This window comes from Sarcophilus harrisii, chromosome 2 (genome assembly GCF_902635505.1).
Source record: "Sarcophilus harrisii chromosome 2, mSarHar1.11, whole genome shotgun sequence".
NCBI lineage: Eukaryota > Metazoa > Chordata > Mammalia > Dasyuromorphia > Dasyuridae > Sarcophilus > Sarcophilus harrisii.
Genome location: NC_045427.1, coordinates 495126921 through 495153799, shown reverse-complemented (window position 1 = coordinate 495153799; position 26879 = coordinate 495126921). Strand labels below are relative to the sequence as shown.

Here is a 26879-nt window from a genome sequence, read left to right as displayed (position 1 = left end):
CTAGAACAAGCTCCAACCCCACCTTTCTAGTTGTGTAGAACCTCGCCAAGGCTCCAGCTAGACACATTAAAGTTCTTTGGTTATCTCCCTATCCGAATAAAGCACCTATTCTACGTACTCTACGAATACACAAACCTAAATGAGGGGTTGTCCATCTGGGATCATCCAGATTGTATGGGAAATGAATCTGAGAATCTGAATGGGGAGCCAATAACGAGCGAAATCCATCCTTTTCCATATTTTAAGAAGAGGTTTACAGGCTCGAAGACTATAACTGTTACAGAATTATGACTGGGCTGTTAAAGGGGTGCGTGACAAAAAAAATAAAATAACGACACGCCAGCCGGAGAGAGTCGCTCCTCGCCCAGAAGGTAACCAGCCGCAGCAGGAGCAGCGTGAGGAACGAGGCGGCGGAGGGAAAGCGGCGAGCGCGCTCAGTGCGCATGCGCACAAAGTTATTGCGGGGCTCTGGCGTTCGTACCGCAGAAGAGCCGGGGCTGCGTCCCTCGGCTGCCATTGGGCGGTGCCGGGAGCGAGTCTGACGTCTCCGCGCTCCCGCGCAGCCCATTGGCTCGTTTTTTTTTCTCGGCGTCTTTCCCTGGCTGAGGCGGAACTAGAGGTAGCGTCGGAAGTGACGTGCGGGAGTCGGCCGGTAGAAGTTTCAGTCGTCGCGCGTACCTAGGCGGCTGGACGTTGGGAGTTGTTTTGGCGCCTGGGCTCCGCCCCTTGTTCAGACCCTACTCTCCATCCCCTTGGGAGTCTGGGCCTACGCTGTGGAAACGATCCCCCGGAAGAAGCTGGGCACCCCCGGGCGGCCGGAATTGAGTGTCTCTCCTCTCTTCTACTCCCTCACCGCCCCCCGCGAGGCGCCGGCGAACTCCTCCGCATCCTTGGGGGGGAGGGGGTACGCAGGAGCCCCCGCCTCTCTATGGGCCGGCTCCGCGACCCCTCTGCCTAAGGGAAGAGGCTCCCCGGCCGGGCTGAGCGGGTGATGTCCGCCCCCTCGGAAGCCGGCGCTGCCGCTGCCGCTGCCTCACTGCGATTGGTTGCGGCTGCTTCCTGGTGGGTGGTGCGGAGGCGTCTCTCGGTCCACTATCCCCGAGTTCTGGAGCTGCTGGAAGCGCTGAGGACCGCCGCACCCGGGCTGGTCCGCTCCCGACATCACGCGAGGCTCTGCTTGGGGCTACGGGCCAAGGTAGCTGGGAAGGGATCCTGGGGCACCCCGGACTTTGGGATGCAAACCTCGACAGCCTCAGGTCTAGGCAAGGAAGGAGGTGCCGGTGGGATGGAGAGGTAAGAGAATGGAATTTGGGGATCCTGGCGTAGGATACTGTGTCCCTCGTAGGTGATCGTGGAGATGATCTTGGAAGGCCAATCCTGGTCCCTGGTCCTGGATGCCCTAAACTATCATTTCCCAGAGGCTGGCCCACGCGAGTACGGTTCCAAGGCGGTGAGTGAAGCTTCTGGTCTAGTTATTAAGTCCCCAGACAGTATGGAAGTTCGTTTGGGGTTTCCTCTAACCATCAAACCAAACTCTAAGTCTGGTGTCTCTAACCTGGTTGATCTTTATACTCCCCAAACTCACAGACTGTAAGGGATCTGAAGATTGTGGAGGCACACGAGGGCTTTTGCCAACGAGTAAAACAGCTGGCAGAGGATCCTGAAGATTTTGCCATTCAGCTGCAGGTGAGGAGATGAACTTTGTTGGAAATTAATCGGGCAAACTCCTCTTTTCAATCTTTATCTGACTTATTCCTTCTCTCAGGAACTAGAACAAGAATATGGGGAACCCTTCTTAGTTGCCCTGGAGAAGTTGTTATTTGAATACCTTTGCCAATTAGAAAAGACACTACCTGTGCTACAGTTGCAAGAGGTAATTTTGTTTTGGGGATGGGAGGGCAAATTGGCAAAAGGAGAGCAGAAAGTGTACACAGTTCTTGATTTTACAGTGTGATCTTAATGCTCCTATCCCTACTCTTTCCTTACAGCTTAAGGAAGTATTAGGAGGGATGCAATCTGAAACCTTGGTTCCCCTTCCCCTTGCCCTGACTCAGTATTGCATGGACATGGGGTGGCTACTTCAAGGTACTGATGCCAGCTGGGGCAGTAATCCAGCAAGATGGTGCTTGTGGTGGGATCTTTGGGAAAAGTTCATTAATCTTATTGGATTAAGATGGCCCTGATAAAGTGTTGGCTTGAGAATACAGAAATATATGATGTCCTTTTGTATAATGTCCTTCATAAAAAATTTTCTCTTCCAGAGTCCCCTCTTTTTACTGCAGTGAGTGGGGCAGAACCCCAGGAGCAGAGTCTTCTACCTTCTCCCCAACTGGAGCAAGTTTTCCAGGATCCTGTTCCTGTAATCAAATCCAGCACTCCCTCTCCCCAAGGACAGGATTTGAGGAAACCCCCAGAGATTCTCACTGGTCGGGACTTCAACCTGGCACCTCTAGGCCGCCGGCAAATCCAGGCTAATTATGCATCTGCCAGGGGAGGTCATAAGAACCGGCCCACTGTCATGCTCTTCCCATTCCGGAATATGTGCCTTCCAGTCCAAGATGTTATAAAGCATGGGAACAATAAAGAACGTGAGCAGCTTGTGGCAGATACAGCAGGCACTATGGGCACAAGATCAGTCCCTCATGGGAAGCACAGAAATTCAGCTCGTTCCCTCCGAGGGAGGGTTCAGGAACAGAACTGGACTTCTGATGAGCCCTCCTCAGAGCAAAAGGAGTGAGTTAAAAAGTGTTGTCTCTTCCCACACTAGATTGCCCCTTTCTCTGCCTTGCCCACCACTCCTCCAACTCACCTTTTTCCCTTCATGCCCCTTTACTCCAGGAACTGCCTGGATCACTCCCTGGAGCCCTTGAGGTTGCCATTACCTGCTGTTGGGGCCAGGGAGCCAGGTAGGTGTACACTGCTTTGAGTTGGGGGTTGGGAAAGGGAATGCCTCCATTCTGAGAGCAACTTGAAATCTTTGGGGATGCCAGAGTCCTATCTATTTACTTCAATAAGGAACAGGTTTGATTTTGGTTTCCCTCCTACAGTGTCTTCCCCATCTCTGTGCAGCCCTGTGGCTACCATAGGGGACTTGGTTCTGGACTCTGATGATGAAGGGAATGGCCAGAGGGGAGGGAAGGTGAGTGAGAAGGGGCAGGAGGGAGTTTGGGAGGAATGGGGATAGGTCCAACCACAGCATGATAGCATGCTAATAATATCTGTGTGGTGCTCAGTAAATGACTGAGGATGACCCGACCTCCATAATCCCCTTTCTGCAGAAGTTTCTTGAAAGCTATCAGAAGACGAAGTTTGGCACTCTGATCCCCACCTTCTGCGAATACCTCTCCCCTGTTGAGCAAAGTTCTGTACTTGCCCAGACCCCTTCCTGTGGCCAAATTGACCCTATTAAAACCCAGTGGCTTAGGTCTCTTTGATATGGCTATGCACCACCCTATAGTTGGTAGAGAACTGGAAAATGGACTGAGTAGATTTGGCTTACCTTGGAGCCAGATCCCTTTATTTTGGGACACAGGATTGGTGTCTTACCTTATCACATTACCTTATCTTTTTTTTTTTTTTTTTTTTTGTAACAGCCAGTGATTAAATTTTGAATCTTCCGAAATGTTGTCTTGGCTATGAGGTAAGGCAGGCTAAGGGTGCCCTGTGGTGTCTATATAGTGTCCCAAATAAATTCAAGTTCCTTTCAACTGAACTGGTCCAGGAATAGGATGAATCCACCGATTCTTGCCTTTCCTTAGGAATTGATATGACTGGCTCTGGGACCAAAGTAATTGAGAAGCCTAGAGGAGGCAACTTCAGAGATGTTAACTTTGAATCTTGGATCCAACTATACATGTGACTTTCATTTATTTGGAGATCAAAATACCAAATATGTATTTTTATAAAATGTTCAGACCACCCTGGATAATCTTAATGTAATACTGGTGGTAATGTCATTGTTGTCATAAATAAGAATGAAATGGAGCCAGGTGCTATGAAATGCATGGCACAATAGACACCACTTAAAAGGTAATTTTGGTCTAATTCCCTTGGTTTTACAGATGAGGAAACTGAAGCCCAGGAAGGTTAAATGATTTGCCCAAAGTCACAGCAGGAAAGAGCAGACTTAGCCTTGAAACTCTGGTCCCACCTGTAACTCCAAATCAAATGCACATGTTCACTCTACAAGGCTTCCGACCATGCTGAAAATGTGTAGCCCAGCTAATCAAGTAAATGTTCCAATATTCTCTGGAGCAATCTTAACTTTCTTGTCTTTAGCAATACATTTGTATGCCTCTTTGACTCTGGCTGAACCTTTGCCTTTCAAAAGGGGGCCCAGTGCTCCAAAATTCTTCTAGAGAGATGTTCCTAAAAGTACTTCTGCACATGGTTTGCACATACTGCTTTTTGGGAGAGAAAGGCCAGACTTTAATGCAATATGGTAAATAAACAATGAGATTCAAATTGAGTTTTTTTCAGGTAGATACTTATAAACAAAATGCTATTTCTGTGAGTTAGATCAGGCTTTGAGTTTACCTGATGTTGCTTTGCAAATAAGAAATCTTAGCAGTGTGTGTTTATAACTGACTCCAGCAATATTTATTTGATAACCCTCTTCTTCCTCCCTGCCTCCTTCCCAGTAAGTGCCAGATCCACTGGCCTGAGCTTTTTGTGAGAATGAAGGCCTCAAAAGGCTCTCTGGGGAACCAAAAAGCAACAAAAAAAAAATCACTGATCCAGATAATCCATTGTGGCTGGAATGCACGAGGGTTCTCCACATCATTTCTGCTTTGGATGCTGGTACTCTTGCCAGGCAGTGTTGCTCATTCCCCTAACTCTCATCACTGAAGATGGGGTTCACCTGCTGGGTGACCCGAATGAAAGTAGTACGTCGGCTGAGCTCCTTTAGCTTGGCTGCCCCAACGTAAGTGCATGTGGAACGGATCCCTCCTAGGATATCCCGGATGGTATGTTCTACCTCACCTTTGAAGGGCACTTCTACTGTTTTTCCTTCTGAGGCCCTGAAACAGATGAGTTTGTTATAATTTCTACTCCTCTGATCCCAGCAATTTTTCTTGCTAATCACTCGGCTATAGACCCTTAAACTTCTTTCCCCATTCACTTCCCATTCATGCACTATCTGTTCCTGTTAGGCATGGATTCTTTTAAAAAACTGATTTTCCTTTCCCTCTCAATTGTATCCTTAAGAGCCATTTAACAGCATCCTAGTGCCTATTCTTGAATTCATCTATATGCCTTATCTGCTATTATACCTATACTCGGCAACACCTCCAGCATATTTCTTCATGGCTACCTCAGAGCTCATGCCATAGAAAAGTTTGTATTTCTTGCCATTCTTCTTAATTAGTTCACCACCTGACTCAGTGTGACCAGCCAGCATGCCACCCAACATCACAAAATCAGCACCTGCTCCTGTTAGCATTGGGGAACAGACAAAAAAAAATTTAATTGAGTTCAGGCATTTATTCCTTACAGAAGTGATTCCCAATAAACACCCAAATTTCATTCAGGCCTGAATATAATGGGGATCCTTTTCTTGAAGGAAGCCATAGAATCCCTTAAAGGCAAAGAGAGGCTACTCTGCTATGTATGGTCCCTGGGTTATTAGACCTCTACTTTTTCCCCAGGGTTTGGAGGTGACACAATGGCTCCCAGCCTGACTTAGAAGCCCCAAATCCCCTCTCTTGCTGTTGTCCACCCATCTAGGCAGTTTTCGTCTCAGATTCCAGTTAACAGCTCCCTCATTTCAGGGATGTTGGGATTGGGATTTTAGAGTTGGAAAGAACCTTAAAGGTAATGAGGTCCAATTCTTTCCTTTTATAGAAAAGGAAAAAAGATCTGTAACAATTGATGAATCTTAGTTGCAAAAAGTTCCAACTCTCTCTTGCTCTCTCTCCAATTTAGCATTGCTAATCACAGCGCCATTAGTAAGGGGTGGGAGAGGCTAGGTTCTTAGCTTAGGCTTACTCAATAGGAATGAAGTAAGAATATGTTAAATTCAACTGCTTCCCAAAGCCTCTCTCTGCCTGTGGGGAGTCTTGGAGTGTTTCAGTAAAGACTCTAAGCAGTTCTCATCTCCCGCTTTAAACCAACTACTTACCAAAAGCCTTAGCCACATCTCCAGGACAGCTGCAGCCTCCATCCTGTGGGGAAGAAACTCTAGTGAGATGGTGACAGTAGCTCAGGAAAGGCCCTGATCTTTTTTCCCCATGCCTCTTTTTCCATACAATTAAATTTCCATATGAGGAGAAGTTTTAGCTCACAATTCCCCAAGTTCTTTGGGTTTATTCCCAGATATAACAAATCATGTTTTGGCCCTTCAATAACTTACAGAAATGATGTGGCCCTTGAGGCCGTGGGCAGCATCAGCACACTCCATCACAGCACTGAGCTGTGGGTAGCCCACCCCAGTCTTCTTACGTGTGGTGCACACAGAGCCTATAGACAGGGACAAAGAGAAGACTCCAGCGTCTCACTATTGCCTAAAACCACAGGAAGATAGTTGGGCAGGTTTTTGTTGACAGAGTGAAGCTCTAGCTTACCTGGTCCAATTCCTACTTTGATAATGTCAGCTCCAGAAAGGATCAGCTCCTCCACCATTTCCCCTGTCACCACATTCCCAGCCTGTGGAGCAAATAGCAAGGAAAGGTTTGGGGGTTTGAAAGGGTGAATGAACCAGGGTGTTTGAGGAAAAAACTAAAAATGTATCCTTGATTGTGCTAAAGGCAACATTGCAGCAGTTTTAGCAATAAAAGGTCTCTTAAGGATACATTTCAACTTCCTTTGCCAGGCAGGAATTTCCCAATATCCTCTTTGTTTATATTATTAATACCAGTATCTATTTCAGTTGTGTTAAACAAATTCTGACTCATGCATTAACTAGTCTCGATAATTGGTGTGGCACCATTGCATTATAATCTGTTGTAGTAAAGCACCTTCCCATTGGCCTCAATGCCAGGATTAGCTGGAAGATGTGGCAGGACATGGAGGACAACTCAGTGAAGAGGAAAATGGATTGGTCCAAGAAGTTGCAGTGCCCATCTGGGGCCAGCTCTTGGATGTTTGAGTGTGTGACTACCTTATAGTGGACATAACTCTACCCCTCATATGTCTCCTGAAACCTGCCAGGCCTTTATAAAAGAGAATTCTGTAAGGTGAATAATGGCCTTATTTCATTGTTCTGTATAGTTTTAAAACAACGTTTGTCAAAAGGAAATTAACTGCAATCTGCAAGAATCAGCTATCACCTGTCCCATATTCCTTTTACGTGCCCAAGGCACATCTGAGCCTCAGTGAGCAGACCATTATGTATCACAGATGGAAAACATTCTGTTTTGAATATTTGGTCAGAAACTTCTCAAGAGCTGTGTCAAGCATGCTTCATCAAGCAAGAAATACAGGGTGGCTCCAAAATTGGAATGCAGCTTTAAAAGTTTTCTGGGCCACCCTGTATATGGAGCACAGAGTTAAGAGTTACAGTAGTATAAAATGAGATGGGATAGATGAGGTTGGGGGAAAGAAATTCTCTTAATATAGGAGGAGCGGTGGCAAGTTTAGCTTCTTTGAATTTCTATCCATTTGTGAAATGGAAAGGTTTGACTAGATAATCTTTGTGGTCTTCCCAATTCTAAATTCTATAATTTTGTGAAAGGAACAGATAGGATGAGGCGAAGACAAGCCAGGAATATGTCAAGATGTGAAGCAAACAAAGTAAGGACATACCATGATAGTGTGCTGGGGGAAGCGTTTTCTAACATCCTTCAGGAATTCAACAAAATGCTCCGAGTAGCCATTGGCCACATCCAGGCAGATGTATTTCACCTGGGGAATTGCTTCAAGAATTTGTTCTAGTTGCTCAAAATCTGAAGGGCCTGTTCCTGAGCTGGCAGCCAGATGCTGAAGAAGAAACCATATCAATATCTTAAAATGGGAGTTCTGTGACCTTGTGGGGAAAAAAAAAATTTCACAAACCTGTAACTAAAATAACATTTCCCTTTTTCATAACTGTAAGCAGCAAACTATTTTGAGAAGAGGGTCCATAGCTGTCACCAGATTATCAAAAAGACAGGCAAAAGAAAAAGTTAAATCTCTGATCTGATAGATGGGAATCATATTATGAATAATTAACTGGGCTGAAAGGATTAGAGATATAGCTAAGGGAAAGAAGGCAAGAGTTGGAAGACATGGAGTTAGATCCCTGAAGGAAAGATCCTATATTATGGCTGTGTTCTGGGAGTAGAAAAAGATAGGGTCCCGCATTACCTCTAGACAGTCGGGATTCTGGGTAGCAAATTCCTTCCATTGCTCAAGGTTATAGTGTTTGTGGATGGCCGTGAACAGAGAGAACTGAGAAGCAAAAATAGAATGATTTTAAGCTCCTTATAAAATGTGTCCTTACACAATTCTTTTTCAGTTAGTGACTGAATAGTCAGTAGATGAACTTTTAGTTGTAGTTAATCCAATCCTGTGTTTACCACAGACTCTGACTCCAAGGATTATAATCACAAGTTTTTTGTTTTTTTGTTTTTTTTGTAACTTCCTATTTGCCTGTTTAGGATCCCATCTGCTGGCATCTACTCTGATCCTGCTTCAATGCTGATAGGGAGTTAATATTGTAATGAGCAATTGATGCAATGTGACAGGCAGTGGATATGCAGGCAGGACCAAGAGACTGTCCTTCCTCCTTTGAGCCTGGCAGGGACTCCAGGAATACCATATGAGTTTATCCTGTCACAGGGCCCCAAAAGATGAACAGTGAAGATGCTGGGCTCTTGAATTTGCAGGCATCAACTAGAATGGCTGAGGTAAGGTACTTGATATGAGAGTCTAGGTGCCTTGCTGTTTTATAAGGCCAATAGTGCTAAATTAGCATATTTCCCTATATTCTTTGTATCTAGTGAACGGCAGCATTTTAGTAACTGGCTGTCCAAGGAAGTTGCCTTATATCCTTAAGGTACTATCTGACAACATGGTCATGGTACTAGAGCTAGCAGATAATTGATTCCTCCTCCATAACCACTGAAATGAAGAGGGGCAGGCTTTTTTTGTATGCAATCATAACTATTTTATTAAATATGTATGTATATTCATGTTCAAGGACAACAATGAATCTTCAAGTCAAATCCCTTGTTCCTTAGTTCAAAACCTTGAAATATCACAAATTCTTGGGAAAAAAAAGGCTTCCAATAGTTGTGGTCTATGACTGTATTTGTAACATGTAAGGAAAGAAAGTTGGCAAAGTTAACATAATGTTAAGGCATATTTGAAGAAATCATGCACTAGCTTGCATCAGCAAAACCCTTTATTTAGCTAAACATCTTTAGACAAGAGCTAAAAGCTAGTAATGTAGTTTACTTTTTCAGCAACATAATCCAAACAATATGCTGACAGACCAAAAAATCGGGGTTCAGGAAATGAAGATTCCCTTTAATCTAATGCAGCATTCTGTCAAGATTTCCTAAACACAAAGAGGTTTATTTACAGCACAGCTTTTAAAACATGTCCAATCCTTATGTTACAATTATGAGATTTGTAAGTAGCACACTTTTTATCTGCTTATCTATTCCTTATATACGAACTCAACAATACAGACAGATCATTAGTACTGAAATCATGCTTATCACAAATGAGCTATGCTAGAGAAGCGTATCTGGAAAATGGACAATAGCACAATTTTCACACATGAACTGAATGGCAAGCTAAAGTTTAGAGACCAGAGGCAAGGAGGAACTCCTAATGAGCAAACTCCTTTCATCAATGCAGATAGGCAGATACCCACTACTTGGGGTGGGGTAGATAAGTAGGAACAAATTGAATTCGGAGATTTGCCAAGAGTTACAAAGCTATCAAGCCCACATCTTTCAGACTCTTGACTCGGAGACCACTCTCCTAGAGGACATATTTAGCATAAAATAACACAGCAAAGCTATGTTTTTTCAAGAAGTGACAGTAGTCAGGCCAGAGAGGATTACAGCAATTAAAAAAAAAAAAAAACATGCCAACAGACAAATCCATTGATGGACATACAGCCACTAACCAATGGAATATAGCATAGGCCCAGGGTTCAGAAAAGTTCACTCATCTATCTTCCCGGCTACATTTGGTTGTAAATTGTCAGCAGCAATATCTTCAAATAGGATGTTCAATAAGATACTGTGTACATAAAAAAATATACCATATTGTATGCAATACAAAAACTAACATCAGTCTCACTGTCTTTAGTGTCTTTAAGTTATGGTTCTGCCATAATTATGACATAAAAGAAGGGAGAAAGTATGCTTGGGGAATGGTATGGGTAGAGAGGATGTGCTTTTATTCACAGAGGGATAAACTAAAGTTCCCAGTGAAAACGAAGGGTAGTTCTATAAGAATAATTTATAAACAAGTGATGGGAAGAATCATAATACAAGTGTTTTGTGACTTTAGGCCAGGATTTGGTCTTAATGTTATTCACAGTGCTAATTATGAAATTACATTAAGGGCAATTCTATTTGTGACATGCCTTTGTGCATGTTGGGAATGGAGAAGGGGGGGGGGAGAATTGCACATTTTATGAGTGGCTTAAGAGATTATAAGATTGATTCTTAAACTAAGATAATTAAAAACTCTTCAAAGATGTCAAACATGCATCTGTCCACTCTTGTCCAAAGACAGGTATGAGTGCCCATGAGTATAAAACTGAATTTGGAGGGGAAAATTCTGCAGACAGCTAGGGTCATTGAATATCACCTAAAGAAGGGACTAAGTGGCACCCTACCTTACAGAGCACCTTGGCCATCTCAAAGGTGCCAACAGTATCCATGTTGGCAGCAATGATGGGGATCCCTGTGTACGTCTGCTTTGAGTTCCGGAATTCGAATGACCTTGTGAGATCCACCTGCACAGTAGGGATATGGGGTGAGAGACAGGAGGGAGATTAGTAGTAATAGCAGCTTTAAAATAATAGTGCTTTAAAATGTGCAGCATTAAACCCTGCTAGGTATATATGTGTGTACATATATATATATATATATATACACATGTGTACATACCTATAAAAAAAAAGTCAGATGAACTTTGCTCTTTCCAAATTCCATAATCAACACTTCACACTAGGCCGATTTTCTAAGATAGAATAGAGAAAAATAGCCCCAGCCTCACCTCACTGCGGGACTTAAGAGTACTTCGCTTGGGCCTCAGCAGGACATCCTTGAAGTCGAGCTTCACATCATTGTCTATGTGAGGCATGGTGGGATTGAGTGTAAACAGATACCTGAAAGTCAAAAGAGAGGCGGCGACTGAATGTGTGAAGGGGTAGAGGGCACCCTCAATCCCACAGTCCCGCGGCTCTGCTCGGGCAGCGACATTGCGGCTCTCATCAAAGTCCCCGAAAAGTCACTCCACATTCTTAGCCTTCAAGTAAGCTCTGACCTTAGCGTTTGTTACTTCAGGGACCTACATATTAAAGTACTGACCGAGGAAGCATGGCTGACTCCGGCCAAGTACAACCCCACCCTCCCCATAATAGCCATCCTCTTTCCCCTGCCACCCTTAAACCGAGGTAGGACTATTTTGAGGTGAGAAAGATATGATACAGAAGGCGGATTACTTCCAGGTGCAAAATCCACAGCGGTTGATCCAATTTATAGTTTAGCAACAGGCCACGCGCAGCTCCATCAATGTCTTTTAGTTTCAGCCTGGGAGGAAACTAGAAACAGGCCTTAAGGGAGTTTCGCGTGGACTTATGGGAAACAGAGTCCACCAAGTCGGGCAGACGTTAGACCTAAGGAAGGAAAAACTACAATTCCCAGAGGATGACCGGGACTGGCCGGGCTGTCGCGGGGTATGACGGGAAATGAATCTTGTTCGTTGGCCGGAAGAATTCGGGCTGTGGAGACTTCCAGATCCTCGAAGGTGACGGTTCCGGCATAAGTAGCCGGTCACCTTTTTTGTTAACTAGTCACTAAGACGAAGGGGCTGAATCCGTGAATATTTAATGTTAGGAAATCAGATCGGAAGATTCCAGGGGCCTGGAATACAAACGGTGATCCGGAAGCGGAAGTCCCCTGCAGGCGGAGTGCTAGAGAGCGGAGGCAGCGGCGGCAGCAGCGGCAGTAGCAGCGATTCATCCACAAGATCCTTGTGTGCAGGGGAAAGATGCTGATCAAAGTGAAGGTGGGATCCTCTAAGGCTTGCTGACAAGTACTGGGACGGAATTTGACTGTTCCAACCCAGAGAGGCAGAGCAACAAAAGAGTGAGGCTGTCTCCCCGTAGGGATGTAGGACACTGACAACCCAGAGCCTGGGCGCGAGCGTTGATGGGAAACTGGGGCAGAGCCTGGCTTGGGGGCTTCGGAAGGGCAGACTTTGGACTCCGTGTCCGGTCAGGGGCGGCAAGGCCGCGCCTCCAACCTCTAGTCTCGTCCCTTCCGTCGATTCCCGGCTAGCCCCCGGCTGGGTTTGTGTGCTTGTCTCTGGGGGCCTGGAGGGTTTTCCCCTCTTCTCATGCGCACATCTGAAATTTAGGGTCATAATTTTAGAGATGAGGCTTAAAGAGACCGTCCGGTGCGGCCTTATTTTGCCCACGGTCATATATGCCCCCAGAATCAGAGGTAGGATTTGAGCTCGGTCCCTCTGCCTCCAGATTCACTGTTCTGTGTCATACCTCCTCCTTAGACTTGTCCTTCGACCAGCAAACGAACAATTCCCTTTTACCCTTTTTCCTTCTAGCCCCTTTAACTGATTTCTCAATAATGCACACTCATGACGTTGACCCTGGCATATTAAGGATCATAGTTTTTAGAACTGCAAGCGACTTTATATATTATCTAGCTCAATCCCTTCATTTTATACGTGCGGTAATGTAGGCCCAGAAAGATTTCAAAGTATGCTTAAGATCACACAGCTAGAGCTAGAATTGGATTTGAATTTGTAACTTCCGCCTTCAAATCTTTGAAAGTCATATTGACATCATCAGTGGCATCCCAAGCTCCTCTCAAGACTCAAGTTTGGAGTATTTTCCTAGAGCACCTGACTTTCTGAGTGGGGTTCTGATGAGGTTCTCCCACTGTCAGCTTCATCTTCTTACACTAAGCTATTTCTTAGTGCCCAATATTTAGGACTAACACTAACTTTCCTCTAAAACTGCCTCTTCATCATATATAAGGTTACTTTATTTTCTCCTCACTTCTTACAGTTCTACTTTACTAAAAAACCCTATCCTTTTCTGAATTATGATTTACCAAATTATTCACAGTTATTTCTAGAAATGTTTTTCTACCCTTTCTTGAACTTTTTTTTTCTTCTATGAAGCTGATTAATCAATACCATAAATTGGGATGAATTTAAGGAATAGAAGCTTGGGAAAGGGGAAGAAGAGCATCAGTCAATGATTCTCCTATTTCTGTAGACATTTTCATGTTTATAGGTCATCTTTTATGGAAATATCATACTGTAAGGACTATAAAGGGTCATTTGCTAAGGCATAACAGGAATGCCACTCTTGTAGTCTAGTCGTCTGTTTATATCCTTTCCCTACCATCAGCCCCACACACTGGTTTCTCCTAGCTATATTATACTTTAGGGACAGCTGTTCTAATGTTTTCCTATTACCTTCTATTCCTTTTTTTTTTTTTTTTTAGTGTTTTTTCCAATTTTGTGTAATCAGAGCTGTTTATTTTATATTTTAGTATTACTCCATGTCTTGTTAAAGAATTCTAACCTGTAGATTTGCAAACTATTTCCATTTTTATTTCTCTTTTTTTAATATTGTGACCTTTTATATTTTTGTCATACATTCATTGGAGCTTATTATAATAGGTATGTGGTTCAGGATGTGCCTTAAACCTAATTTCTGCCTAGCTTTCTTTTCCAAAACTGCTGAGTTCATGGAGTACAACCAGCCCATACAGTAGAAAAACTGCTAGATGTGAAATAAGTGGACCTCTTTCATATCCTAGTTCTGTCACTGGTTACCTTTGTGATTTTGAACAAGCTACTTAATTTTTCTTAGCCTTATTTGCCTCATTTATAAAATAACAGGGTCAGACTAGATGACTTCAAAATTATTCTCCAGTATTAGATTTTATGATCCTAACCCTCAGTTCTGCTTAGCAATAATTACTTCTTGTTGACTTCTTAGCATACTCCCGCAATAAGTTGTTCTGTACTTCTCACTGACCAATTCTACCTACCTCCTTCTTTACTGAGAAGATTGAGGCTTTCCAATATGAGCTTCCTCATATTCCTTCAACATATGTCTTTTCATCTGTCCTCTCATCTTTTTCTCCAGTCTCAGAAGAAAAAAAAATCTTTCTTCCTTCCTTAAATCTATATTTGACTGTTGGTTTACTTTTTTTTCACCCCTTATTAATTTTTGTCAAGTGTCTTCAATCTTAACTCCTCAACAAACTGCTTTCCTTATTCCTTTGTCTTCTATGCAGGATTAAATAAAATATTAAATCTTTAGTACTACTTCCATGTGTTTTTTTTCAGTGCTAAATTTCTTGAATGAGTAACCTTTTAGTGTCTTATTCCATTTTTCTCTCCCAATCCTCTGAAACTTTGATTTCTATACTTACCATACTGCCAAAACTTATATTACTCATGATCCTCTCCCCAAATTTCAGTGGCCCTTATGTCTCCTCTAGAACATTTGATAAAGTTGAGCAATTTTCTCATAAAATTCTTTCCATCTTTTGTTTTTATAATGATTTACCATCTTAGTTCTCTTCTTGCCTTACTGGTTGATCCCTTGTTGCCTTCTTCATTGATTCCTTTTGTCTCATAAATTGATTATCCCTCAAGGATCAGTTAGTGCATTCTCTTTGTACTGATACTGGTTTTGTTTTTGAACTAATATATTTGGCTTTCACCCAGCTTCTAGTCCCCTGTAGCCATCTGCCTGTTAGACATTTCCACTTAGATATTCTTTTGTCTCTTCCAACTATGCCAAAAACTGAATTCATTTTCTTAAACCAGTCTCTTTCCAAATTTCCTTCATCTCATTAATTGCCTGTTCTCCTAAGGTCAAGAATTTGAAGTTACCTCTTGCCTTCATCCTATATATTTAATTTTTCACCAAGGCCTATTGAATCCTCCTTTGAACCCATTCCTGCGATTATCCCTTTCTCTCCATTCTCACTGCCATAGTCTAGTCCAGCCTTTTATTGTCTTACAAATGGATTATTGTAATGGCTTTCTAGCTTCATTTTTTTCCCTTCTATTTCTATATAACATCAAATTAATCTTTCTAAAACATAGTGAAGTAGAAAAATCATTGCAACTGGAATAAGAAGAAAAGCAAGAAATTTAGGAAAATATAGATATTCCTAAATGTCTGTAAATGATTCCTCATTGTCTTTCACCTTAGAAAAGTCTCATTTAAGCCCATGTTTCAAATTAGTACCAGTCATACCTACTGTGTTCAGGGAAGGCACTATGCCAGATGCTGAAACTATAGAGACAAAACAGTCCCTGCTCTCAAGGAAGTTAGATTCAATTAGAAAGGTACAATATGTAGTAAAGATTAAATGAAATAAATTAAAGACTAAAAAAAAGATTTGACAATGTTCCCTAGAAACTTTTGGAAAGGTATAGAATATTCAATGAGAATTAGCTTGGGTCACTTAATTAGTATATATCTTATAAAGTGTTCCCCAATAACTCCAGTCTCTCTTTGTCCTCACCATCCATAATATTATTTTTAACTTACATATTGAAGTCTGGAAAACCCAAATTTGAATTCTGCATTAGATATTTGCAAACTGTGATCCTAGACAAATCATGTTTGTAAGCTGTTGGTGCTTCAGTTTGCTCCACTGTAAAATGGGGATAAGAATAATAGTCCATAGGTTTATTGCCAGAACAATTTCAATAATATATGTGTAATTCTTTGCACATGTTAAAGCTCCACAAAACTATTATTATTATTATGTTTTATTTTACTCGATGGAGCACTTCACTGCATACTTTTTTATTTCTTCCTTCTTGGTTTTGTGTTTCTATAGTTTCATGTTTCTAAATCCCATCTGTTCAGTGAGGGCAAGAACTATGTCTTGTGCTTTGTGTCCACTACAGAGTTAAGCAATAACTCAGCTAAATAGGATTGAATTCATCCATCAGGCAAAAGTTGGATGATGAATGAATTAAAATGAATTTATTCAACACTTATTATGTACAAGGTGTCAGGTTATTGACAAAGAGATACCAAAAGCATGACGTTTTCTCCTTTCAAGGTACTTAACATTCTAATTGTGGAAGATAATGTGTCCAGGAAAGTAGTGATCAGGAAAATCACAGGAATGGCAAGTTGTGGGACAGCTGACTGACACATTGACTTGATTGCTCTTCCTAGTAGGTGTGTCAGAAAACTGGGTGGTAGAGGAAGTAAGTAAGGGGTCGGGAGCACTCTGATAAATTTATGAACTTACCAGTTAAAAGTGAGGGCCCCAATGTGGGAAGTAGAATGTCTTCTCCAAGGCAAGAAGGAAGCACAGTTGCTTGCCAGGAAAATGGCAGCTATGTTTGACAGCTTCTTTATAACATTCCATGTCCTTGGGCACATTCCCCAAAAGAGAAGGCTCTGGGATCATGGACTCATCTCCAGGACTCATGATAATACCTAGGCCCCATGGTAAGAGGCAGAATGTGCCCTTTGCTCTAAGATGTCAAATGTACAGAGAGTGAAGGACCTCAGTGCTCTGGTTCAGGAATAGCACCCTATTCCATTCCCCTGATTTTGGATGATATAAGTTTTCCAGAAGAATAAAAGAACAAATCACTTATCTAAGCACTTGATCGTTAGTTTCCTGATTTACTCTGTGCTTAATAAATTATTGCTGGGAATACAGATAGAAAAATTAGTTCCTGCTTTTCAGGAGCATACATTTATGATTGGGGAGGCAATATGCGGGAGAATTCAGTTGCTGAGCAGATAGAAAGATCCGGTGGGCCTCAAGGTACAATCAGACAGATAACAAAACCCATAGGTCCATCAGTAGATGCAATGGTAATGCCCAAGTGTCTGGAGCTTATAATGGCAGAAGACATGGGAAGGTGCAGTGGTCCGCCACAGTACTGGAAGGATTGTGGTTGATAAATCCCTGCTCATTCAAACAATATCTTCCCTACATTTGGTTAAATATAAGGGTAGAGTAGAGCAGGGGTAGAGATGGGGGTCTTCATCCAGGAGGAGGTAAAGGGAATGGGAACAATGAGGATATTGACAGAAGGATTGAAAGAAAGGGCTTCCTGGAATATGTATTATTCTGTCTCCTCTGGAACCAGGGAAGGAAAGGGAAGACTGGAGAACAGACTCCCCAGAAATCTGGGGCAAGAGAGGAGAAGGATTTCCTGTATTCCTGCTGCTCTTGGCTCTTAACATGAAAAAGAATAACACAGTAGTTGCCTTTATAAGTCTATTTAGTACTTAATCCTGTATCCCTGGTCCTCTTGGCTCTTAGGTGAAAAAGAGTAACACAGTAGTTGCCCTTATAAGTCTATTTAGTACTTAATTCCTCTAGACCAGAGCAAATTCCTGTTTTGGATGTCAGTTTCCTCATCTTATGTCAATTAATTATAATCTTTCTCTATACTAGGCACGGGGTATACAAAGACAAAAATTAAATTCTTTGCCTTTGGGGTTGTATTAGATGGGAGTCTAAAGCCTCAACTTTAGATTGTTAACCCTATGACTTTCCCTTGATCAAGAGAGTCTTCCTTTTCTCTAACCATGTATCTCTCATTGTGTGATGTAAATCTGAGAACTATATCCATTATCTTCCTAACTCATATGTGAATGCTTAGTAGGTGCTATAGCTTGATTAGGCAGGTTGGATAGAAATAAAGCATAGTTTGAACATTATTTTTGTTGTCCTTTCAATGTTTACATTCCAATTGAGGGGATGAGACCTACAAATGTATAGTAAATACAAATATGTGAGCAGAAAATAAAAATAAAATTGTTACACCAGTAAGGGTATCACTGCAGCATTTGTCCCATTATCCTTTGCCCACTATGAGAGTATATCTAATTAAAAGAAATAGGTTGGACATGTTGGAAAATTAAAAAAGGAATTTCATTGGAAATGAACACATTTCCAATGTGTTCACACAATAGAGAATAAACACCATAAAGCTATTGTTCAAAGATGTAGTATGTATCCTTGATGAATAAAAATAGAATTAAATGTATAAATGCACATGCTCACTTTTCAGTGCTGGAGGAAAAGTTCCCCCTTTTCCTTTACTGGTTACAAAGATGTCAAATTGATACTTAATATTTGATTAGCCTGGAAAAACCTCCGACAATGTAGAGGGCCAAGTCAGAAATCTAGCTTCTATGCAGACAACCTAGGTCTGTATTTGTACAATTGTACAAAGGTGGCATAATGGATAGAGCATTCTAGACCTGGAATCAGGAAGACTTGAATTCAGGTCTGGATGTTATATTAATAGCTGTGTGATCTTGAGCAAATTATTTAACTTTTGATGCTTCAGTTTCCTTGTGTATAAAATGAGGATAACAATACTTCTTAGGATTATAAGGATACAATTAAATAATATTTGTAAATTGTTTTGCAAAGCTCTGTGACGTGTAAATGCTAGCGGTTATTTTTATTTTAAATTAAACTTGAATGTACAGTTCTGGAGTTGTGTTGGGAAAGGGATAATAGCATATAATAGAGTTAGCTGAGGGCCATGACATTCAAGAGTCTGGATTTTAAAATTTTATGAAAGTGATTAAATTGAGAAAGATTTTGAAAAAGGATGATTAATGGTTCTTGAAGTGTAGTCAAAAGATGATCCCTGGTAGTCTGAAGATATTTATGGTTGTTTATTCATCAGATTTTTAATAAAGCAGCATCTCTTTGTGTTTCTGGCATTAATTAGTTTTCTAAGGACATCTCTCATTGGACATCTCATCACAAACAGAACCAGTGTTCTCTTTAATTTTGGTGAGGAATTTTGTCATGAGGTGACTGGAATAGATAGTCCAAAGCAAACCAGACAAAACATGTAATGGTCATTGATGTTAAAATTCAAGATTTCAGGGGAAACAATTTGTTTGATTTTCCAATCCAAGTTACTTGATAAGGTGCATCTAGCTAATAATGGTGATAGTACCATGGATGCTAGGACCTAATAGGAAAGTAATTATATATAGGTGAATTGGGCTAGGGGAACTAACAAAGCTCTTGCCTATTTCAGACGCTGACAGGAAAGGAAATTGAGATCGACATTGAACCCACAGACAAGGTAATATATTTCCTCCCCTCAGTTATTATGATTTCTTGGTATTGCTCTCCCCTTTTTATATTTGTACCTCAATGTTTTCCCCAGGACTACTTTTTATTTTCCAGGCCCTATCTCCCAACAATCTTTTCCATTTCATCCCCTTTTAGGTGGAACGGATCAAAGAGCGAGTGGAAGAGAAAGAAGGAATTCCTCCACAGCAGCAGCGACTCATCTACAGTGGCAAACAGATGTGAGTTTAGAGGGGGAGTAAAGGTCATGTCAGCCCTACAGATAAGGGAACAAATAAGAAATCAGGAAATGAGGGGAGGGCAGGGAGGCAGGGACTATTCATTCTTTCTTAAGGCAAGTTTCCTATTCCTAGGATAGTTCTAAGAAGGATGAAATTGTCAGCCACCTAGTCTTTTTTTCTCTTTTGCTAGGAACGACGAGAAGACAGCTGCTGATTACAAGATTCAAGGGGGCTCAGTACTCCATTTGGTGTTGGCTCTTCGTGGGGGAGGTAGCCTTGGGCGGTGATGGACCTCCCTCTACTTTGTCCCCTTACCCCATCACTCATAATGATGCGCCATATACCCTTCCACTTCCTGGAACAACAGAACCACCACCTCCTCCCCAGGACAGATGCCCAGGTGTTTCTGTCTATTGCTGGGAGATCTGTGAGGACCCCAGGGTCCAGCCCTCTGGGCCTGTGGAGCCCTTTGCTAGCTGTTGGTTTTTAGTTTGTGGTCTCGCCTGCCCCTTCCCTAATGGCTGTGTCCTGGTTGTTAATAAAGACGTTTCCCAGCCTCTTGGAATGTTTCCTCAACCGTGCTCAAATGTAACCTAAGATGGATCATAATCCTGACAGAACTCTATCAGGCCCAAAAGGCATGTTAAAGAAAATAATGGAGTCATTAAGATCCAGGACCTTGGAGTAAATTTGGTTGTGTTATTGGTGGTGGAATACAAGGTAGTTAAATTTTTAACATTGCTGGTCCTGGGAAATGGGTTCAGGCACCATATGATTTTTATGATCACTATTCTACAGAGGGAGCTTTTATCTAGGGCTCTGCTCTACCTGCTTCCTTGTTATGGCTTAGTGGTCAGTTACTGTGAAAGAGACAAGGTGAGGAGGGGTGATGCTGTGCCTGAGAATATCGGGATAAGAGAGGTGGTCTGGAGTAATGGGTCTTTTGGGAATTGGACTACTCGAAGAAGGAACTGATTTGGAGTTAAAAGGATCTACATTCTGCATCTGGGTCTGATTGGAAGATGACGACTTGTATAAGGGTAAAAATAAGTCCTGTGGACAGCTCAGATGCCGGCCAGTGAGAAGTTTGCAAGGGTGTGTTGCCAGTACTAGCCGTAGTACCTAGAGAGTCTTCTGCCATGCCTCAACTTCGACTCTGGGTGGCGCCACTGGTTTAGGGACGGGACAGACTTCAAGAACCGGCGCTCTAGCTGGCTTCTCTCCATGATCAAACATGGTGGCTTGCTGAAGGCGGCAAGCCCGTGCTACCTCCGCAGCAGTCCAGCGCCTGTCAGTCATGGCCCGCCTGCCGCAGCTCGCAGTCTTCGACTTGGGTGTGTGCACCGCGGAATGGGAGAGGGTGTGCGTAACTAGAGAGGTGCCTTGTTCCTCACATCTCCTTGGATTCGAGTCAGCCCCTAGTCCTCGCCCCCGCCTCCTAAGCCCCGCCTCCTTGGCACATAAGGTTCCCTGGGCTCCGCCCCCTCAGCCCTAGACCGGAGCCCGCTAAAACCCACTCCCTTTCCCTTGCAGATTACACACTCTGGCCTTTCTGGGTTGACACTCATGTGGAGCCCCCATTTCATAGGAACAGGTGAGATGAGATGAAGGCGGGGCTAAAGCCCATGTATTGGGTGGGGGAGTGGGGCTTGAGCTGAGTTCTTCCTCTTCTGCCCGTTCTAGGGACGGGAGTGTTCGGGACTGCAATAACCAGATCATTACACTTTACCCAGAAGTACCTGATGTGCTGGAACGTCTGCATGGCCAGGGGGTGACCATCGCGGCTGCGTCCCGGTAAGGACCGCCTGTTCCATGCAGCACATTTTTATGGAGCACTTACTTATTCCCTGCCGAAGGTTAGGAAATACAGAGTAAAAATGCACACAGACCCTCCCTTCAAAAAACATTCATCACCTCCTTGGACTTAAGAGGCCTATAACTAGCATAGCGATAAATATGCGAGGTAGAGCAGAGGTAGAGCGAGGAGGCAGAACAGTTATTCAGTATGAGGGGAATGTTTCACCTGGATCTGTTAGGAAAGGCCTTCGTGGAGGAGGTGGTAATCTGAGCCTCAAAGGTAGAAAAAGATTCTTGAAAAGGTAGAAAATTCCAGACCAGGGACAGATTTCAGACTTAAAATCTTTTTTTTTTTTTTTTTTAAACAATTTATCATCTAAGTCTTTGGGAGGCTTAGAAAGTCAAGATGAATACAGTGGCCACCTAGAATTCCAGAAGACATGCTTGCCTACTTATTGATACAGAAACAATGGATTCAAAGTACAGGTTAAGATTTTTTTTTGGGGGGGAGGAGGGGGTTAGCCATAGCCAATGCAGAAATTTGTTTTGTAGACTGTACAGTTTATAACAAGTTTTGTTTTCCTTGCTCTTAAAGGAGGGGTGGGTTAGGAGAGAGAATTTGCAAATTTTAAAATTATAATTTTAAAAAATAAGTCATGATTACCTAGATTGCTGAAATTTTAGTGACTTGCCCAGGGTCACACAGCCAGTATGTGTCTGAGATGGAGCTTGAACCCAAAATTTTCTGGCATTCTCCTGATATCAAAGGGGTACCAGCAGATCACTCTGGCTGTCCACCTGTCACTTTGTTCCTGTCATGTGACCAACCCATCTTTTGTACCCATCTATCTATTTGATGTATTTTACTCTATTTCTTTGGTTCTTTATATATAACACGTGAGTGGTTATATGCAGCAGTCTGCTCATACCCCACCACGTATCTCATCATTATTCTGTTACTCTTAATTTTCCAAAATTATTTATATTCTGAGTCTAACTGCCAAGTAACATTGAAGTGAGGAAGTGCAGAGTTTGAGAAATGGCTAGTGATATGGCATGATAGGAGTATATACCATGATGGAAGAAATAAAGAACTGGAAAGGGGCAATTTGAAAAGGGCCTAGGTTCTACAGGTCAGGGAAAGCCTATGGCTGGAAATAAAAAGCTAAGGAATCTCTATTTCCTTTTTAAAGAATAGTGAGAGTCAACTTTTAAGTGAGAGTAAATTTTAAGAGGCTAATAACTACATATTAATTTGTACAACTTTGCATTTTAGCATTGTTTCCTCATCTGTTGCTTTTCCCAAGTTTCTTTTGTATTTTTGACTTAATTCTATCCTCTAACCATTTCCTGTCTCTTCACCTTAGGACTGGTGAGATTCATGGAGCCAATCAGCTCTTGCAGCTTTTTGACCTCGATAAATATTTTGCATACAAGGAAATCTATCCAGGCTGCAAGATCACACACTTTGAGAGGTACTCAGGGCAAAGGAAGAAAAGAAAAATATGACTGGATCTACCTGACAGGCATGGTGGGAGTAGGAAATTGATTCCCCATCCTCACAAAGCCCTGTTCCCCTTAGATTGCAGCAGAAGAGTGGTATCCCCTATTCCAAAATGATCTTCTTTGATGATGAGAAGCGGAACATTATAGATGTCAGCAAACTGGGTACTGAATGATGGTGTTGGGGGCAAAGGGGCCTTAGATATTAAGTATATATGGGGTGGGAGGAGGATTGGGGATGGCTAGTTTGCATGCTAAGGGCTCCAAATGGTAGAGGTAAGACTATTCTCATGCAGTCATTCTTTCCTAGGTGTCACCTGTATTCACGTCCAGAGTGAAATGAATTTGCACACTCTGACTAAGGGCCTGGAACAATTTGCAGAGTCTTGAAATGAACTCCCAGGTTCAGTCCTGCAGATGGAAGCCCTGGCCATGGACACCAGCAGGAAGAGAACAAGATTGAGGAATGCATTTTCAGGTCATCTGTGAATTGTAAAAAACATTTGTGCGTGAGCCTACAAAACCTTCCCTCGCCATAAGTCCTCTTTGTCCTTATGTATGTGGGTCAGCACCGATACCAGGCCCTTTGTCAGACTCTGCTCCCCAGTGCTGTTTCTTGGTGTTATCACAACAATATAGCTCAGCAAATAAAACCTTCCTGTGACATACCTTGCACTTCCTCTGCCTGCCCCTACCAAAGCGCACCAAGCTCCCACCGGAGGAGAGGAACCAGGCAACCCGGCACAGGCCCTTGGCCCTCTGGAGAGAGACTGGCCCCAGAGCCCATTAGGTTACTCTAGGGCAAACGGCTTTATCTCGGTGGCTGTGGAGATCTTGGGAGGGTGAGAGGGCGGCCACTCTCGGGTGCCCGACAGGAATCCCCGGGGCAGGGTCTCACGAAAGGCAGGCACGGAGCCACGACTCAGACTGGCCAGGTCAGGGCATTTTCTATTTCACCTGTGGTCCTCAGTTTCATCAGACTGGGTAGTCAGACCTAACCAATGTCCCCCAGCTCCGCTGCCAGGGACTAACACCTCTTACTGATCTGTGGTTAACTTGGGAAACTCGGGCCCTTTAAAATGTGTATGTGTGTGTGGGGGGGTAGTCAGGTGACTGTCGTCACGTGACGAGCACGCTGTTTGTGATATACTTTCCCAGGTCTCCAGGCTGGAGACGCCCTATGATGAGCCTGAGCCTTGAGCTGCGATTGGCCGGGGGCTGGCGGGAGGGGCCGGTCCCTTTGGGAAAGACGGAAGTGGGTAAAGCTCCGGGAGGCCAAGGCCAAGTGTGGGGGTCGCGGCCCATCAGGTTCCGGGAATCAGGATGAGCGGCCTGGGCAGGCTCTTTGGCAGGGGTGAGCCCTGGCAGAACCCTGCCTCCGTGTCAATGGAGGTGTGGCTGCCCATCTTTGGAGGCCTGCCTTTATAAGGGGCTGGAGAGGGTAGAAAAATCACCAAATCCTAAATATTACAGGAACCACCCCAACTCCCGCACCAGCAGGTTTGGGTCCTCCTAGAAACATTCTTTTCCCTATTTTGCCCTCTGATTCTTGAGGAAAGCGTTCAGGATTTTGAGGGCAGGAGTATAGGCCATATAGGACCCTTTCTCGGCTCAGATCTAACTGGGTCAGTACTAATGCGCTACGGTCTCTCTGCAAGTCTTGCTATCCCTTCCCTCTCCCCCTCCCCTCCCCGCCACCTGCCTCCTGCAACCCCGGACACACAGGTCCTGTCTTGAAGAGAAGCCTTAAGGCCCCTTCTCCAGTCATGATCAATGGAAAGTGTACTAGGGACTGGGACTAATTTCCCCTACTCAACACTGCCCCTGCTCCGTTGGACCAGCAGGGAAGAAGGAGGACGACCCAAGCCCCGAAGAGGCAATTCAGAAATTGCGAGAGACAGAGAAGATACTGATCAAGAAGCAGGAGTTTTTAGAACAAAAGATTCAGCAGGAACTTCAAACGGCTAAGAAGCATGGGACGAAGAACAAGAGAGGTATTAGGGGAAAGGTATAGAGGACAGAGCCATTGGAGGGGAAAGAGTGTAAGGGCTTCTAGCACTGATGGGTGGGCTGTGGGCTGGATCAGCTGCCTTGCAGGCACTACGCAGAAAGAAGAGACTGGAACAACAGTTGGCACAGACAGATGGGACACTATCTACCCTGGAATTACAGCGTGAAGCCATTGAGAATGCTACCACCAATGCTGAAGTGCTTCGAACCATGGGGCTGGCTGCCCGTGCCATGAGCAAGGCCCACCAGGACATGTGGGTACGGGGGGAAGGAAGGACATGGGCACAAACACTGGGAAAAAATGGTCTGGCCACAGGACCTCGTGTCCCTTTCTTTTTAGAAGCAAAGAATGGTCTACAAGTTATCAAATTCCCCACTTCAATACATTCCCTTCCCCTAGTTAGGAACATAGGGGAAAGGAGTAGGCCAAAATACCTGGTTCTTAAAAAACAAAAACCCAAATATTCCAAATATTCTATATTCCCTTTCTCTGCAACATGTTCCCACCCATTTGCAGACTTCTCTTGGTTCCTTCTGTCAGGGAGTGTTAGATCCATCAAGTCATGAGACTTCAAGGGGAATGGGAATGACTTTTTTTTTTTCCCCCAACACAGGGTGAAAGGCAAATTAACGTCCTGATTTTCTACCTATATCTCTACCCACAGGGACATCAACAAGGTGGATGAGCTGATGTCTGATATCACAGAGCAGCAAGAAATAGCCCAGCAAATCTCTGATGCCATATCTCAGCCTGTGGGCTTTGGAGATAGTGTGGATGAGGTAACAGGATGAGGGTAGTATTGATAGTAAAAGGAATCCAGGTATAGTAGTGGATTTGTGAGACCCTTGGGAAGTAGACTTTGAAGCTTTGGGTCTTTGGAGTGATTTCTTGGTGGTACAAGGTGTTCTGATTAAATTTTAGACTTTCCATTTCCAGGATGAACTGTTGGAGGAATTAGAGGAACTAGAACAGGAGAAATTGAACGAAGAGCTACTGAATATGGGAGAGGATGAAGAGGCAGCACTAGACAAGCTGCCTGATGTCCCCTCTACTCATTTACCCACCAGTCCAGGTACTAAGAATTCTCCCTGCTTGGCCAGAGGAACAGTCTTGAGCACTACATTGCCTATGGGAAGGGTAATATTAATCCCTCCTGTCTTGAGTGGCCTCAGGTTGAAATTCATGTTGGGAAAATTGGCTCATGGTGCCATCAGTGATCATAGGAGTGCTGCTTGGGGAATTCTAGGGAATTTAACCCTTCTTTTGTTTCCTTTCCCCTTAGCTTCCAAGGCTGATGAGGAAGAAGAACTGAAACAATTAGTTAATTGGGTATCCTGAAGAATGCTCTGATGTTCTTGAAACTTCATCTAATTCCCTTCCTTTTCCCCTCAAATGCCAACATACTGAGCTGAAGGGTTTAAACCTCATGAGGCCCTGATGAGGTAGTAATCTGACCCTTCCTGAGGGATTTGATGCCTCACCTGGCACACCTCGGGAATGGGGTTACTTTTTGTTTTGGAGAGTTTTTGGAAGGTGTGGGGTGGGGAGAAGAGTTCTCATTGGAAGCTGTTACAAAAGTCCTTACTCTCAATAAAATTGGGCAGATGGACCCCCATTGTCTGCCATCTCTTATCAGCCTGTAGGTGCCTACTTCAGGTCTCTGTTGCATTCTCTTTATTTCCAGAGAAGGGATGGTTGGGCTTGTAGGATCATTTCTCCTCCTTACTGTTTATATTAGGTGAGCAATCTGTGTTGATATAAATCTAACTAGACAGTACCGTAGTTCATCAAACTCTTCAAGCATATTGCCACAGAATTTTGGCAGTACAATTATTCCTTTACCAAGGCAGTTAGATATTGAGTCAAGAGGCCCTATTCTGCTTCCTATGTGACTTTGGGGAAAGTAATCTCTCTGGTTTGTCACTTTCTTCATCTATAAAATGAGGGTGCCAGACTAGATAACCAATGGTTAGATAACTTACAGGTCTAAACATGATTCTGTGATCCTAAGATAAGCCCACAGTTTGGCTCCCTTTGTCTATTTATGGTAAAACAAAACACCGTAATGATGCTATGGGTATA

At 43.3% G+C, this 26879-nt stretch overlaps 5 protein-coding genes across 10 annotated transcripts; 4 read left to right on the top strand and 1 right to left on the bottom strand.

Moving 5' to 3' along the window:
- The first annotated feature begins 594 nt into the window (after positions 1-594).
- TINF2 (TERF1 interacting nuclear factor 2) lies at positions 595-10038 on the top strand. 4 transcript variants are annotated; one of them, XM_031955094.1, is made up of 10 exons: positions 597-1195; positions 1346-1450; positions 1588-1686; positions 1766-1873; positions 1989-2085; positions 2262-2733; positions 2839-2906; positions 3048-3139; positions 3594-3640; positions 8577-10038. In XM_031955094.1, exons 1-9 carry the CDS (start codon positions 992-994, stop codon positions 3609-3611), a joined length of 1263 nt encoding a protein of 420 aa, XP_031810954.1. In that variant the 5' UTR covers positions 597-991; the 3' UTR covers positions 3612-3640; positions 8577-10038. The 4 variants fall into 4 exon arrangements, with proteins under 4 accessions (XP_023355336.2, XP_031810954.1, XP_031810953.1 ...); XM_031955093.1 differs by lacking the exon at positions 8577-10038 and adding an exon at positions 3759-4701; XM_012545017.3 differs by lacking the exon at positions 8577-10038 and adding an exon at positions 4062-4468.
- Positions 4577-23544, bottom strand: GMPR2 (guanosine monophosphate reductase 2). Of its 2 annotated transcripts, none has more exons than XM_031955095.1 (10): positions 23456-23544; positions 11161-11272; positions 10778-10897; positions 8284-8367; positions 7744-7917; positions 6564-6645; positions 6353-6459; positions 6122-6164; positions 5274-5433; positions 4577-5021 (listed from the first exon to the last, which is right to left on the bottom strand). In XM_031955095.1, exons 2-10 carry the CDS (start codon positions 11245-11247, stop codon positions 4832-4834), a joined length of 1047 nt encoding a protein of 348 aa, XP_031810955.1. In that variant the 5' UTR covers positions 11248-11272; positions 23456-23544; the 3' UTR covers positions 4577-4831. The 2 variants fall into 2 exon arrangements, with proteins under 2 accessions (XP_031810955.1, XP_003755943.1); XM_003755895.4 differs by lacking the exon at positions 23456-23544 and adding an exon at positions 11609-11790.
- On the top strand, positions 11889-20043 carry NEDD8 (NEDD8 ubiquitin like modifier). Its single transcript, XM_012545162.3, has 4 exons — positions 11889-12174; positions 19210-19257; positions 19404-19486; positions 19677-20043. The coding sequence occupies exons 1-4, from the start codon at positions 12157-12159 to the stop codon at positions 19771-19773; spliced, it is 246 nt and encodes an 81-aa protein (XP_012400616.1). The 5' UTR covers positions 11889-12156; the 3' UTR covers positions 19774-20043.
- MDP1 (magnesium dependent phosphatase 1) lies at positions 20145-23454 on the top strand. The gene is made up of 6 exons (XM_012545154.3): positions 20145-20820; positions 21020-21080; positions 21170-21280; positions 22651-22758; positions 22866-22951; positions 23097-23454. The coding sequence occupies exons 1-6, from the start codon at positions 20784-20786 to the stop codon at positions 23174-23176; spliced, it is 483 nt and encodes a 160-aa protein (XP_012400608.1). The 5' UTR covers positions 20145-20783; the 3' UTR covers positions 23177-23454.
- Positions 23545-23944: 400 nt separating the features above from the next.
- CHMP4A (charged multivesicular body protein 4A) lies at positions 23945-26429 on the top strand. Of its 2 annotated transcripts, none has more exons than XM_012545147.3 (6): positions 23945-24140; positions 24631-24780; positions 24873-25050; positions 25462-25576; positions 25734-25869; positions 26080-26429. In XM_012545147.3, the coding sequence occupies exons 1-6, from the start codon at positions 24110-24112 to the stop codon at positions 26133-26135; spliced, it is 666 nt and encodes a 221-aa protein (XP_012400601.1). In that variant the 5' UTR covers positions 23945-24109; the 3' UTR covers positions 26136-26429. The 2 variants fall into 2 exon arrangements, with proteins under 2 accessions (XP_012400601.1, XP_003755931.1); XM_003755883.4 differs by having other exon boundaries at positions 24628-24780.
- The last annotated feature ends 450 nt before the right edge of the window (positions 26430-26879 follow it).

Excerpts from the sequence above, each read along its gene's own strand:
- TINF2 (XM_023499568.2), top strand. The coding sequence starts at position 992 with ATGTCCGCCCCCTCGGAAGCCGGCGCTGCCGCTGCCGCTGCCTCACTG. Across the intron at positions 1,874-1,988 it reads CTGTGCTACAGTTGCAAGAG|CTTAAGGAAGTATTAGGAGG; the intron begins GTAATTTTGTTT and ends CTTTCCTTACAG. Across the intron at positions 2,734-2,838 it reads CCCTCCTCAGAGCAAAAGGA|GAACTGCCTGGATCACTCCC; the intron begins GTGAGTTAAAAA and ends CCTTTACTCCAG.
- GMPR2 (XM_031955095.1), bottom strand. The coding sequence starts at position 11,247 with ATGCCTCACATAGACAATGATGTGAAGCTCGACTTCAAGGATGTCCTG. Across the intron at positions 8,368-10,777 it reads TGGCCAAGGTGCTCTGTAAG|TTCTCTCTGTTCACGGCCAT; the intron begins GTAGGGTGCCAC and ends TTTGCTTCTCAG. Across the intron at positions 7,918-8,283 it reads AGAATCCCGACTGTCTAGAG|CATCTGGCTGCCAGCTCAGG; the intron begins GTAATGCGGGAC and ends TTTCTTCTTCAG.
- MDP1 (XM_012545154.3), top strand. The coding sequence starts at position 20,784 with ATGGCCCGCCTGCCGCAGCTCGCAGTCTTCGACTTGG. Across the intron at positions 21,281-22,650 it reads ACCATCGCGGCTGCGTCCCG|GACTGGTGAGATTCATGGAG; the intron begins GTAAGGACCGCC and ends TCTTCACCTTAG. Across the intron at positions 22,952-23,096 it reads TATAGATGTCAGCAAACTGG|GTGTCACCTGTATTCACGTC; the intron begins GTACTGAATGAT and ends ATTCTTTCCTAG.
- NEDD8 (XM_012545162.3), top strand. Across the intron at positions 19,258-19,403 it reads ACATTGAACCCACAGACAAG|GTGGAACGGATCAAAGAGCG; the intron begins GTAATATATTTC and ends ATCCCCTTTTAG. Across the intron at positions 19,487-19,676 it reads ATCTACAGTGGCAAACAGAT|GAACGACGAGAAGACAGCTG; the intron begins GTGAGTTTAGAG and ends CTCTTTTGCTAG.
- CHMP4A (XM_003755883.4), top strand. The coding sequence starts at position 24,110 with ATGAGCGGCCTGGGCAGGCTCTTTGGCAGGG. Across the intron at positions 24,781-24,872 it reads TGGGACGAAGAACAAGAGAG|CTGCCTTGCAGGCACTACGC; the intron begins GTATTAGGGGAA and ends GGGCTGGATCAG. Across the intron at positions 25,870-26,079 it reads TCATTTACCCACCAGTCCAG|CTTCCAAGGCTGATGAGGAA; the intron begins GTACTAAGAATT and ends CTTTCCCCTTAG.